General features: G+C 38.5%; 1 protein-coding gene across 3 annotated transcripts in view; it reads right to left on the reverse strand.

Annotated features, from left to right (window-relative positions):
* Positions 1-13,959, reverse strand: part of CCDC141 (coiled-coil domain containing 141) — a 174,988-nt gene that overhangs the window by 27,888 nt on the left and 133,141 nt on the right. For all 3 annotated transcript variants that reach the window (XM_035696286.2, XM_035696285.2, XM_049106194.1), the window contains exons 12-17: positions 13,242-13,421; positions 7,997-8,176; positions 7,276-7,401; positions 5,030-5,218; positions 3,958-4,137; positions 1,712-1,861 (exon numbers count right to left, since the gene is read on the reverse strand). In XM_035696286.2, coding sequence (XP_035552179.1) covers positions 1,712-1,861; positions 3,958-4,137; positions 5,030-5,218; positions 7,276-7,401; positions 7,997-8,176; positions 13,242-13,421 — 1,005 coding nt within the window. The remainder of the gene's footprint in view (positions 1-1,711; positions 1,862-3,957; positions 4,138-5,029; positions 5,219-7,275; positions 7,402-7,996; positions 8,177-13,241; positions 13,422-13,959) is intronic.

Here is a 13,959-nt window from a genome sequence, read left to right on the forward strand (position 1 = left end):
TAATGTTTAAGATTATGTTAAAGTGATATCTGATTCCTCCATGTATCTGCTTGCTCATTATGGTACAGACAATCCTGGGGCGTCCCTACTGTGACTACAGGGGACATCTGTCATCCCAGCTGGCTGGCTCCCAGCAGAGGCTCCTCACGAGGCAGCCTGTAAATAGAACCACTGTGGGAAGGGTCTGAACAGCTCCATAAATGCCACAGCACTTCAGGAAGAGGGAAACTGAGCCCTGGGACTGCTGGGAAGAACCCTGGGCCTCTTCCACTTGTGGTTTCGGTTAGTGTACAGCTGCACATCCCTGCAGAGGGAGAGATCTTTGGCAAAACAAAAGTTTACCGAAGAAGAAGACAAAGAAGGAAGAAGACAAGGAGGAAGGGGAGGGGTTGAGGAAAGGGTAGAAGGACGAGGAGGAAGGGAAGCAAGAAGATAAATTTGGGGGAAAGGTTGTAAAAAAATTATTTGCAAGCCTGCAAATCTACATGTTGCAGACTTGGGGAGAATGATGTTTTCTCTAACAAGATGTGAATGTGTGGTGTTAGCTGAAACCAGAAGAGGCCACAGAGGGTAGGCTACACTCTGGGTTGAACCCCGAATGAATCTCTAGCCCAGAACGTCTCCCTGCAACACAGAGTCTGAGCGGCAAGTCTGCAGTCCGTGGCTGTAGGCCCTGGGGCCTGTGTGGCCTTTCGTGCTCTCTGCCTCTCTCCTGCTCACTCTCTGCACCTGCCTGTAGTCTGGGGACGTGCGGCCTGCAGGAAGGAGCACTGCACAGCTGGACCATCACCCCAGTCTAGTGACTCACATGTTAATCTGGGAGCTAATGTTGTCTGAATATTTGATACTTGCTGGGCCCAGATTGTGTACATTGGGCATAAACAGAACATTCGAGAAGGTTTATCACTTCCACCCGCCTTTGTAACGGACTTGTGACTGATGGACTCAGAAACATTTTGCTCTAAATGGAGACAAGTCCAGAACTGCAGTACTTTGTATTGTGCTTGTCAATTCTCAAAACCAGGGTCTATGTTTTGCCATCCTGATCTGTGTTCTCACCCCAAAAGAAGTTTATTTAAATGGAAAGTTTAGAGGAAGGCTATTGGGGCTCACGACACATTTGGGGGTTGGTGTTTGGGTAGAATTGAGGGAGAGGGGGTGGGAGCATGTGTTTGTGAGGGTGTGCACGGGTGCAGAGGAGGACTTTCATCTGTTATTGCTTTTCCTCCAGAAGTTGTCTTGCCAGTAAGCCACTCCATTTGAGTAAATATGAAACCAGCCACTTGACTTTGGTGATGATACTTTGCAGCCTCGGAAGCAATGAGCCTTCTCCCCTGACCCTTGGCACCCCCTTCACCATGAGTCAATGGTACTTAAATAGAATCTCAGCAGGTTGGAGCTGGGTTCATGGGGACAGCGTCACCCTTTCTGTCCAGATAGGCTATACCCGCTTGAGCAAGCAACTGCTGTACAGCCTTGAGTTGGGGAAAAGAAAGCAAACAGACAACCATAATAGTGCATTCTAGGTTTTTCTATGCATTGACAACATACTGGCTTGGGTGCTTGAGGTTTACTCAAACTTTCGGAGCCCTGAGATCATTGCTTAGTGGATTAAAGGTCAAGGTCGAACAAAATGTCTCCTGCTCCTGTGTGCACACGTTCAGAGCGGTTTGAGGCCGACTCATGTCGGCTCTCAGCCCTGTCACCCCACCTCGTTTATACTGTCCCTCGTGGTGCAGTACTCCAGGCTGCAGGCCAGGGTCCGTTCGTACTCCTCGGCCTTGGCACGCCCGCTCACGCTGTCCCCCTCAAGGATGTCCAGCTGCTGCTGCAGGTCCTTTGCAGAAACGTTAGAGCAGTTCTGAGCACGAAGGAGAAGTGGAAGTGACAAAGGGAGGGGGCGAAACAGCAATGAGACGAAGGTGCTATTTACCTGCATTATTAAACTCATAAAGGACATTAAAAAATAGGTTCCTGGCTTACCTTATCTTAAGCACATTTGAATATAATGATTTCAGAAAGAAGCCAGACACCACCACGTTGGGGAAGGCAAACCATTGCATTTCTAGTCTTGAAATCTCAATTTTGAAGATTTGCTCATCATACCCAACCCTTCAGAGACGCCGTTTATTATAAGACATAATTTTTACTTCAAAAGGCATAAAATATACATTGGAAGCATTCAGCTTCTGCACTATAATTTTCTTGTCAACTTGAACTTGACCTCAGGTTCATTATGCAAGTGCACCAATCTCTGCTCAGCACAGAGGGCTGCTGAGTCCAAGGCCAGATGAGGGTTGGAGAACAATTTATAATATTATTTGTGCAAAGTGAGACATCTTACTTTTTTCTTTCCTTTTATAATAAACTTAGTAATAAAATAAAACTCTTTAAAAAGAAAACTCCTTTGTGGTAAAAACTGATTCTATAAACAGTGACAGGTATTTTGTATTTCTAGGTCTTTTTAAAAGATTTTTAAAAAACTTCAGGTTCACTGCATTCCATATTGTTTAAAGGATATCCTAAATGAACTTTATTTTTTTAAAAAGATTAATTTATTTATTCATTCATGAGACACAGAGAGAGAGAGAGAGGCAGAGACACAGGCAGAGAGAGAAGCAGGCTCCATGAAGGGAGCCCGATGCGGGACTCGATCCCGGGTCTGATCTCGTCCCCTTAAATGAACTTTAAAGTAAAATTGGCCATTATGATTTTATTAATACTATACATATTGGATAGAATAAAATTAGGAATTTGAGAAGGATTTTTTTAAATCAGAGTCCAATGTATTATTTATAAAAATTTGATCTGGAAATATTGTCTTCTGGGATGCCTGGGTGGCTCAGTGGTTGAGTGTCTGCCTTTGGCTCAGATCATGTTCCTGGGGTCCTGGGATCGAGTCCTGCATCAGGCTTCCCACAAGGAGCCTGTGTCTCCTTCTGCTTATGTTTCTGCTCTTTCTTTGTCTCTCATGAGTAAATAAATAAAATCTTAAAAAAAAAAAGAAGGAAAGGAAGAAGGAAAGAAAAAGATTTTCTTCTTTTTAGGCTCCTTTGTTAAAGTCAGTTCAGTGACATAAAGCATATCCAGTGACTAGTATCAAGCCTTTGACGAAGCCTGGAGGCTCCACCATTATGGGCTTTTATGGATAAAGCAGTTTCTCTGGGCCTTAGACTCTTCTTTTACAAAATGAGTGTCCTGGGCTGGATTATCTCTAGGATACCTTCCAAATCCAAAATGCTAAGGCAGAATTGGTCCAATCAAGATATAGTCAGAACTACATGAATAATTAAAAATTTTCTAGTAGTCATATTAAAAAGTAAGAAAGAAACAGGTACAATTCATTTTCATAATATAGTTTGTTCAAATATCATTTTACCATGCACCCAAATATAAAAAATATTAATACATTTTTTATACTAAGTCTTTGAAATATAGCATGTATTTCACACTTACAGCATGTCTTAACTGTTGCTAAACTTCTATCAGAAATACTTAATCTGTATTCAAATTTTGCAGTTCGTAGTTTAAAATGTAGATTCACATATCCATGCTGTTCCCAATGTACTTACAAGTTTCCCCATAATTACACTGAAGGTCAGTTTTAAAATTTAAATTAATTAAAAATGAATAAAATTGAAATTTTCAGTTGCATTAGGCACGTTTTGAATGTGAAAAACTGACTGCTATATTAGAAAACACAGCTCTACAATTCTATTTTTTAATTAGTGTGAGAATAGATGTATTAAGCAAGACTTTTATAAACAGATTTCTCTCCTTAAGAATTGTTTTTTTTGTTATTGTTGTTATAGGTGGTAGGAATTAACCACAAATAACTATCCCAGTGGTTTAATGTATTTTTGAATTTAACATTTACTGGCAATCTGCCAGGTTTCTTTGATATTATACCCCAACTTTCAGCTTTAATTAGGTATGAATAACAGTGTTGTTGCTTACAGGCCGCTGCACTGATGAGATGATGTCCACTCCCAGGGAAAGGGCCAGGTCATGGAGATGATCAATCTGTGCCTGCTTATCCTGAGAGCGGCTGAGGTGAACCTGGGCTTCATGGGCATCATCCAGTTCCTTTGGCTGTTCTAAAAACTCCATTTCCCTTGATTTGTTGAGATGACCCAGCTGGAATTTAGGACATTAACCATTAACATAGGTTGCAAACTTTCATGAAGACAGATTTTTTTTTTTAAAAAAAGCCTATTTCCTATAACAAATTTTACTACCTGGTCAAAATGCTGCCAAGCCCATCTGTAATTATGAGTGTCACAGACAAAGAAATGTTACAGTGCTTCAAACTGAGATGGTAAAATGGAGGAATTAACATTGCCAGTTCTATTAAAGAAGAAAACACTCTTTTTTGGTCATAGCCCAAAACCTTTGCAAAATCTGAGTAAATTCAGGGGCTATTTTAAAGGGATATCAAATAAATAAATAAATAAATAAATAAATAAATAAATAAATAGATATCAATATATGTTCATTTTCTGTTAATAGAAGCTAATAACTATGAAGCTTTACTGAGCACTCCATAATGTCAGGTACTTGAGATACCCTCCCCCCCCCAAAAAAAAAATTTGTTTTCTTCCCTCAAAGAACTTACAGTTGACTTGGGGCAGGGGAGTAATTAAGAATCAAGATGCTAAGAATGACAAACGTGTGAGATAAATAATGAAACTTCTGCAAATTTAGAAGGAAGACAAATTCCAAGTGAGGCAGATTTGTTGGAAGCAGGGGCAGGGTTTAAAGAGTAGGGAGGAGAGAAAAGGACCTGTCAGATAATGGTGCCTGGGAGCCCAGGCTGTGAGTTAGGAATGTGTGCACCATCTTTGAGAAACAAAGAGCTCAGTTTGGCTGGAACATAAGGGAGGATCGAGGTGTAGTGAGAAAAGTTAAAGGCCAGTTTGCGGAAAGCTCCTAATACCAGAGTAAACAATTTGGTCTTTATTAGACAATAATTTATTCTTAATTTCATGGTTTAAAACAGAGTCTTCCAGGTATCCGTGACACATCTTACCTTTTCCTTGACTTGGTGGAATTGGACCACCTTGTACAGGATATCCTCATAATCTCGGGTTCTCTCTTTCTGTGTTTGATGGAGATGAATAAGCTCCTTCAGTTGTTGTGACTTCTCTTTCACGGGGGCTCCTTTGCCACTTAACTCTTCTGATTCTTTTATAATGTACTGAACTTCATCATTCAGTTGCTAAAAAGTTAAAAGCAATAAGAGATATCCAGCTTTTAGAGAGCTTTTTACTTTACACCTGACTATACAAAGATCTAAATCAGAAATCATTCTCTCATTGCTAACAATTACTTTTGTCAGCCTCACCCCATTCCCTACAAATCCAGGCTTTGGGCTTGATGCTAAGGATACATTATTCTCTCCCCATCTTCTCAGAAATAAAAATAAAAAGTATTACCAATGCAAAAAACGTGTTTCAGAGTCAGCTGGTAAAACACAAAGGCCCATATTTCTATGGCACACCAACTACTCCAGTTATGTGCTAAATGAATGTATTTTTGATATTTTGTGAAGCCACAATCATCTCTGATATTTAATACAGCCTAGAGTCAGACGGTATGGTAAAAACATCATGAAAAGACAAGTCTAAAAATATATTGGGGGAATCACTTGTCCTCTATGATAACAGAATGATCAGAATGAATTACCAGCTGAGCAACGCGTTAGATATGCTGCTTTAAAAATGGTCATCCCAGAATCCACAAATAGCCAGCACATGTAGAGAGGGATAAAGCAGCTTCCTTTTTACCCAGCACTGCTCAGATATCCCTTAGATGAAACCATGATTCTGGGATAGAACTTGCAAAGGGTGGACAACTCAAGGAGGAAGCCACTAGAATGTCAGGGATGGATTTTACATCAAGGAAAAAAGTCATGGAAATGATTTAGGCTAAGGAAAATAATTTGCAGAAGAGTAACATAAAAGTCTTCAAGTTGAAATCAAGCATGGGGCCATCAAATATATGCACATCACAGTGCATAGCCTGGGAATGCCCTGGACAGAGGACTTCACACACTCGTGCATTTTTAGGGGCACATGCACACATGCGTACATGAAATGCAAATAAACATCTAACACAGGGTATATCAAAGTCCCTAACATGTAGGCTAGTTGAATTTTCTAAGAATTTATAGGAAATCATTCATGGTAGGCTACGACGGGGTGTTTTTGGGTGTGGGGTGTGGGGGGGGTGGTTATATATTTATATCAGTTTTATTTTTAAAGAATCTAAAATAGATATTCCCTAAAGGAACCTTCAGTTTTCTGATTCGTCATTCTTTAAAGCCAACACTTATGAAGTAGTGACCAACAGAGACACAGATATCTTAACTTTGCAGCAGCCAAGAACAGGAGGCCAGGCAGGAGGACAGCATGACTGGCAATCATTTTTGGCAGTTGTATCAGGTTTAGGAGCAGCAGGAGGTGAAGGGTATGGAATGCATTATCAGTCAGGGCCTGGGAACATGACTCATGGTTTTCTCTCTCATATCCTGAGGGTTCTCTGAGAAGGGGAATGAGAGAGGCACAGCGAGATTCCTGGGAGGGTAAGAGGAAGCTGGGGTGCCAGTGGGTGGGGACAGTGACATCAGAGTGGTAATTCCAGGGACAAAGGGCAGCAGAGCCTCTGCATCAGAGCTTGTCCATCCTTTCTCTGAGATATCTTAACTCTAAAACGTGTCTAGGGATCCCCGGGTGGCTCAGCGGTTTAGCGCCTGCCTTTGGCCCAGGACGAGATCCTGCAGTCCTGGGATTGAGTCCCGCATTGGGCTCCCGGCATGGAGCCTGCTTCTCCCTCCTCCTGTGTCTCTGCCTCTCTCTCTCTCTCTCTCTCTCTCTCTCTCTCTCTCTATGTCTATCATAAATAAATAAATAAATCTTTAAAAAAATAAAAATAAAAAAAATAAAACGTGTCTAGATACCTCTTAAGAAAATAATAGGGTGAATATATGTGATAAATACTTTAATAAAGAAATAATTCAATGTAAAATTAATGTAAGATAAGAATCTATTAAGGACATTTTGCAGCCTGAATGCTTGTGAATCATCAAACACAGACTAGTGCAGAACAACAGGAAGAAAAATGTATTTGAAAAGTGGAGTTTTAGACAAGCAATGCTTTTGTTTAAAAAAAAAAAATAGCGATTCACCAGTCTGTTAAAACTAATTAGGTAAACCTCAACTGAACAGATTTTGATTTTTTTCCCATTTGCCCGGATCCATCAGTCTGTTTTGTCACCTGGAGCTGAGGCTTCATTTCGTTCCATTTTTTCTGTAGACCTAAAATGGTCTGGAGGCTCCCTCCAAGGTCAAGGGCAGACACAGGCATAAGTGCTTCCTGAAGACGTTTTAAGTTGTAAGTAGTCTGAAATAAACATTAGATAGTTATGTATTTGTTTTCCTTGACACCATCAGCAAATATGAAACAATCATTCCAGTGATGACTGGTACGTCATCGAACTTCTCCATCCCCATGAAAACATTCACTACCTCAAATGAGTTCATAGTTCTAAACCACCAATGAACAAAAGTGCAGGCCCTGGGTTTCCCTTACTTTTTGTTGTTGTTGTTTAACTGTGGCAAAATATACATAACAAAATTTACTGTTTTAACTAATTGTTAATTGTGTAGTTTGGTGGCATTGGGACATGAACAATGGCATGCACCCATCGCCACCATCTACCTCCAAAACTGTCTCATCCTGGGCAGAGACTCTGTATCCATTTACCAGTAGCTGCCCCATCCCTCCTTCCCTCAGCCCTGCTAACATCTATTCTACTCTTTCTCTTTATAAGCTTGACTCTCGGTACTTCACCTAAGCGGGATCATACAGCACTTATCCTTCTGAGACTGACTTGTTTCACTTAGCATCATGTTTTACAGTCTCTTCTGTGTTGCAGCCCATGTCAGAATTTCATTCCTTTTTAAGACTTAATAATACCCACTGCACGTTCTTGTACCTTTCTGAGTTGTTCTTTGAATGCTCCCCACTGCTGTTTCAAAGGCTTGCTCGCAATGGCTTTAAGTTGCCATGTCATCCGAAGGTGGCTGAGTTCTTCTCTTTCTGCCTTGTGGCTTTCCATAGTGTTCTCCGTCAAGTGTACTCTGCTTTTCACATTTAATATTTCATCCTTTTTTGCCTGTTAAGTTAATAATCCATAAAATGGCTTCTTTTCCCCCAAAAGACACAACTTTTTTGCATATACAATTTTAGGAGGAAAACACCTGATCATAGCCAACGCAGAGTATGGTTCTGACATTAAGGCAAGTCTGGAATGCCTGTGTGAAGGCACAGTGGGGCTCTCAGGACCTATATTCTATGCTTGGACACCAGGTCCCGAGTTCTTCAAAACCCAGTGCTATTTGAGCCACCACCCTCCCCACCCCTGGCCAGGGTCTAGTTATTTCCTAGGACTTACAGGGTGATAAAACGAGAACCAGTCCCCAGAAATGTTAACGTCAAGATTATTTTAATGCATAAGTTTTAAAGTATAGTCCACCTTTTATTTTAACACATCATTAGCATATGTCAAAGTCTTGGTATCAGGAATTACGAGGGGTCTGTTTTTCTCTTTAAACTTTCGCATTTGTATATATTATGTTACTTTAGATTTTCCTTGTGAACAGTTCTTGAAGTTATTCCCTTTTGTGAGAACTGAAACGTCTGTCTATATATCTGTATATTTGTATCTCTATTATTCACCAGAATCACAATATCTAAATTCAGAGGCCTCTTCCCAGCTTCTACGTTCTGGTTGACTGATTTGAAGGTCTTTAAAGAATGTTTTTAAAGAAGGGAAAATTCAGTTGGAGGCAGAAGGATAAGAGATGTGAAAAGTAAGACTATGTGCTTTTTTTATGTGCAAACATAAAAAAATACAGAGAATATTTGGCTGACAAAACAATGATTTTCACTTCGATGTCCAGCATTTCTCAATAAATCCTTCAATTTCTAAGGAGCAAATGTACATGGATGTCTATAATTGCAATTACAGCTAGGTATCTAAAAGTCAAGGCATCTTTTAGATTGTAGTCCGAAGACAGTGTCAAAAATATGTAACAATATTTTAAAAGGCCATTTTATTTTTAAATTATTCTAAATGACATTAATATAAAAATTATATTTTTATATTAATTTAGACATATAAAGTATTCATTAATTACAAAAGAATATAATTGCAAGTCTTAAATTAGATTTGCCCCCATGAATTTGGGGTTCAGAAATAAAATGATATATGCTGTAATTATGGTTAAGAAGATTCTAATATATCATAAAAGATAATAAGACTTCAGCAGAACCCATCCCAAATAATATTTTTGATCTATGCTATAAAATTAGCATATCTTTTATACATTATTAGGAAACTATTAATCAAAATGTAACATATAATTTAATGTAAACTTGGAAATTGCAGCATATCAGTGTCGACCACAATCAGCAGGGTATGATTCAAGTGAGGTCTGGAAAAAAGAGACCACAGTAGTAGTAGTTGCTGTCTATCTAGCAGGATTCAAGAATAGTGATTATGTACTTGGCAGACTTAAATATTTTGACCACTCAGGAAGATTAAATAATTTGTCCAAGGTCTAGTTGGTAAACACAATACACATTCTACTTCTGTGCAGGGGCAAGGAAAAATTTGCCATATTCTTGTCTAATGGGTAATCTAAATTACCCATTTTCCATTTGAATTCAGGCACAAATGGTGTGTTTTGTTTTCTAGATATGCTGATAACAGGAAGGCAGTATCCTGGATCGCATCCTTGATATTCACTGCTATAAATTAGTAAATTGGCACTTTGATCAATATGTCTGCCAGATTTCTCACCTAAATCAATTTCTCTGATCTTGATGATTTTTTAAATGAACTGAAAATTTTTCAGTTTCAAGCTTGAAAAGATGAACTACAGCAACCCAATCATTCAGTGGAAAATGCCAGCTGGCCTTCTTTTTAACAACAGAACTGGTTACCACATTTCAACAATAATGTTTGTTTAAAAACCTAATGGTCCAAAAAATATGAAGAGCATTAAAAATGTGTTTTAATTGCTCTACCAACAATTTCCTATCTCAGAATGTCACTGAACCAATAAAGTTAACTATTATGTGGATCTTAATGTTTATCAACAAGGAGAAATTTATTACATGGAAGCAGTAAGGACCTTGGGGTAAAGCATGTATTTAACACATAATGTCTGAGACTTGACAAATATTCATGGGTCCTGGCAGCACAGGACTACGTTACTGAAAACCAAGAGAAAAGTAGACAACAGAAACAACTCCCGGCCCAGATGTTGGAATTAGCTGACAAACACTTTAAAATACCCATGATTAATATGGTCAAGAAAGTACAGCAAAGATGTAGAGAGGACAAGAGAGAGAATTTCATTGGCAATTGAAATGTAATTAGAAAAGAAATTACAGAACTGAAAAATTTCTGAAATGAAGTTAGTAATTAAAAGGATGGACACATAAATGCAGTTTGCAAATACTTTAATTCCCTTATGAGTACAAATTAGAGCAGTCACATCAAGAGATTGAAGACTATATAACGAACAAAGTAAAAATGTAAAAGATGATAGATAGGTAATATGTGTTCTAAATGCTCCAAATGTAAAATAACTTGGTTTTTACTGTAAAGCACCTATGTAATAAAAGAACATGGGCAAATTGCTTAGCAAGTTTTCTCTGATGCTTAAGAATAGCATTAGATAAATCAGCATTATTAAATACTTATTTTGTTTTCACGTAGACTTAATAAGTATAGTCTTTGAACTAGCAAATGTGGAGCTAGAGTAGATAAAGAGAAAATTATAACTCAAAGTAGATGAGTATAGTTACAGGACCTAATCTTCCAAATGAATTCAGACTCCAGACTGAGATTCATCACATTTCAGAGTATTGGGAAAATTGCAGATGTCAGTAATCTTTGCAAATCAACAGAAAATAAGAGAAAAGCCAGAAAGTTAGAGAAAGGAAAATGCCCTGATTTACACAAGGAGAGGGTGGGCTACACTATTTACAGACTGATAAGCTTTATAATGAAAATCAGTGCAGTAAGTTCATCATCAATCCAGTAGTTTGTGAGCACTTTGGAAAGAATTCCTGATTTATGCTAAATAATACTTATGTAATTGATAGGATTCTTGGTAGGTAGACCTTCTTTTGAGCTGTCTCTCTCACTATAGATAAGGGGGGAAAGTTGTGAATTAATGGTTGAAATGAAGTACTATTGAAAGTGTCCATGACTGTTCAATAAACGGGTTAATCAACTGATGGCTTAATGGATTGGGAAGCTGACTTGTCCCTGGACACTTATTAAAAATCTACTTGCAGCCACAGAAGGCCTACTTATCAAATGTATACAATTAAACTCAGAAAAGATGGCTAATGCAGTAGATAGCAGGTTCAGAATTAGTTTACCAAGATAGAATCATGAGTGAAGACAAACAAAATGAAATTAAATTGGGATAAATGTAAAGGCCTGCACTTGTATGTAAAAAATAAATGCCTGACCAATATAAAATGAGAGAGAAGTAGCTTGGTAGGAATTATAATGAAAATGCAATGAGAGTTTTATTTCATCACAGCTGAATATGAACCAGCAAAAGAGAAATTATTGCTAAAAACGCTAGCATAATCTTAGGTCTCCTTAGTAAAGAATGATGTCCATTTTGTTATACTTTGTGTTGAAGTTTGACCTCACTTTTTGGTTACATTTTATGAATTATTTTGACAAAACATAGAAAAATTCTGGGAGAATTACGATGGGAAGAGAAATGAAGTTATCTCATAAATGATAGATAGGATTTCTACGTGGCTACCTACAGAAAAAACTCAGACACTGCAACTATGTTCAGAGTTTGAATGACTTTCATATGTGAGAAGAATGAAATATGAACAATTTTTTCTCCCTGTGTAACCACAGAGGGTTAGAAACAGTTACATAGACAGATTTTCCTTAATATTAAAAAAAATTTCTAATATCTAGCATTTTGTAACAATGAAATGAGCAGTTTCATTAGGAGGTTGATCTAAGGATTCTAGAGTATTTTACAGATAACAACTCAACAACTAAAATTTAGAGTATATATATATATTTTAAAGATTTATTTTATTTATTTATTTATTTATTTATTTATTTATTTATTTATTTATTTATGATAGACACACACACACACATACACAGAGGCAGAGACACAGGCAGAGGGAGAAGCAGGCTCTATGCAGGGAGCCTGATGTGGGACTTGATCCCGAGACTCCAGGATCGCGCCCTGGGCCAAAGGCAGGTGCCAAACCACTGAGCCACCCAGGGATCCCCTAGAGTATATTTTTAAATATAATAGAGCTGCCCTATGAAAAGATATGCTATAGTAAGAAATTCTTCAAAATGGTAATTCACTCTAGATGTCTTTAACCCCCGGAAATTTTGTAAGGACCTTGTTACATGCTTTCAAAATAACAGAACTTTCAGATGGACTTCTACTGAGGTCTCTATGTAATAATGGAAATGCTTGTATTTGAAGGATAGTCAAGTCACTCTTTCTCCTTAATAGTTAAAATAGCCTTCATTAGGGGCAGCCCTGGTGGCTCAGGAGTGTAGTGCTGCCTTCAGCCCAGGGCGTGATCCTGGAGACCCAGGATCAAGTCCCATGTCAGGCCCCCTGCATGGAGCTTGCTTCTCCCTCTGCCTGTGTCTCTGCCTCTCTGTGTGTGTGTGTGTGTGCGTCTCATGAGTAAATGAATAAAAATCTTTAAAAAATATATAAATAAAGGAAAGCCCTCCTTGGGGTGCCTGGGTGGCTCAGTGGTTGAGCATCTTCCTTTGGCTAAGGTGGTGATCCTGGGGTGCTGAGATCGAGTCCCGAATTGGGCTTCCTGAGAGGAGCCTGCTTCTCCTTCTGCTTATGTCTCTGCCTCTCTCTCTCTGTGTGTCTCTCATGAATAAATAAATAAAATCTAAAAAAAAAAATAGCCTTCATTAGAAATGAATAGGAGGTCTAAGACCAACTAAGCATATAAGTGCCTGGCTTTAGGGACTGTTCTAAGTTGAATAAATCTAAAAATAAGTAAATAAATAAAACCAAAAACAACCTCCTAAACCAGCAAGGCTGATTAGCAGACAGATGGACTTTTGAATTTATGGTTTTGACTTTGACAAGGAATCTTTGCAGAAGGTGTGACACATTTAATGTCGTTCTTACCATATTTATTAAAATAAGGAACTCAAACCCTAGGTCTTGAGTTAAAAAACTCCTCTTCAAAAATAGCTGCCATTGCTCCTCAGCTGAGTCAGATTGATGCTTGGCTTCAGCAGCATCCTCTTCCTTCTGCAGGATTCCAGATTGGTAAAACTGCTTTAGGCCCTGACACTGCTCCTGTACCTAAAAACAAAACAAAACGAAAAGAAGAGTATAAATGAAAATTAAGAACACTTAAAAACATTTTTAAAGAAAAATAGCAGTAGATTCTAATAAAAGCCTGTAGAAAATTAAACAGAAACTACATCTCAGAATTCTTTAAGTAATTATTAAATATTGTCAATTTACTGAAGAGACATGAAAATCTATTTAGGTTGTTGACAGATAAGACTGCCCCTCAGTAGCAAATTAAGTTGACAAGTCTGCTACCCATAAGACCTACTAGTTACTAGGGGGATGCCTGGGTAGCTCAGTGGTTTGGCACCTGCCTTTGGCCCAGGGCATGATCCTGGAGTCCCGGGATTGAGTCCCACATCAGGCTCCCTGCATGGAGCCTGCTTCTCCCTCTGCCTGTGTCTCTGCCTCTCTCTCTCTCTCTCTCTGCATCTCTCATGAATAAATAAATTAAATCTTAAAAAAAAAAAAAGACCTAGCTACCAGAGCCAAAACCTTACTTCTGTATTACATATGTACATGTTTTACAACTGGGGACAATTTACGT

This window comes from Canis lupus, chromosome 36 (genome assembly GCF_003254725.2).
Source record: "Canis lupus dingo isolate Sandy chromosome 36, ASM325472v2, whole genome shotgun sequence".
NCBI classification, from domain to species: domain Eukaryota; kingdom Metazoa; phylum Chordata; class Mammalia; order Carnivora; family Canidae; genus Canis; species Canis lupus.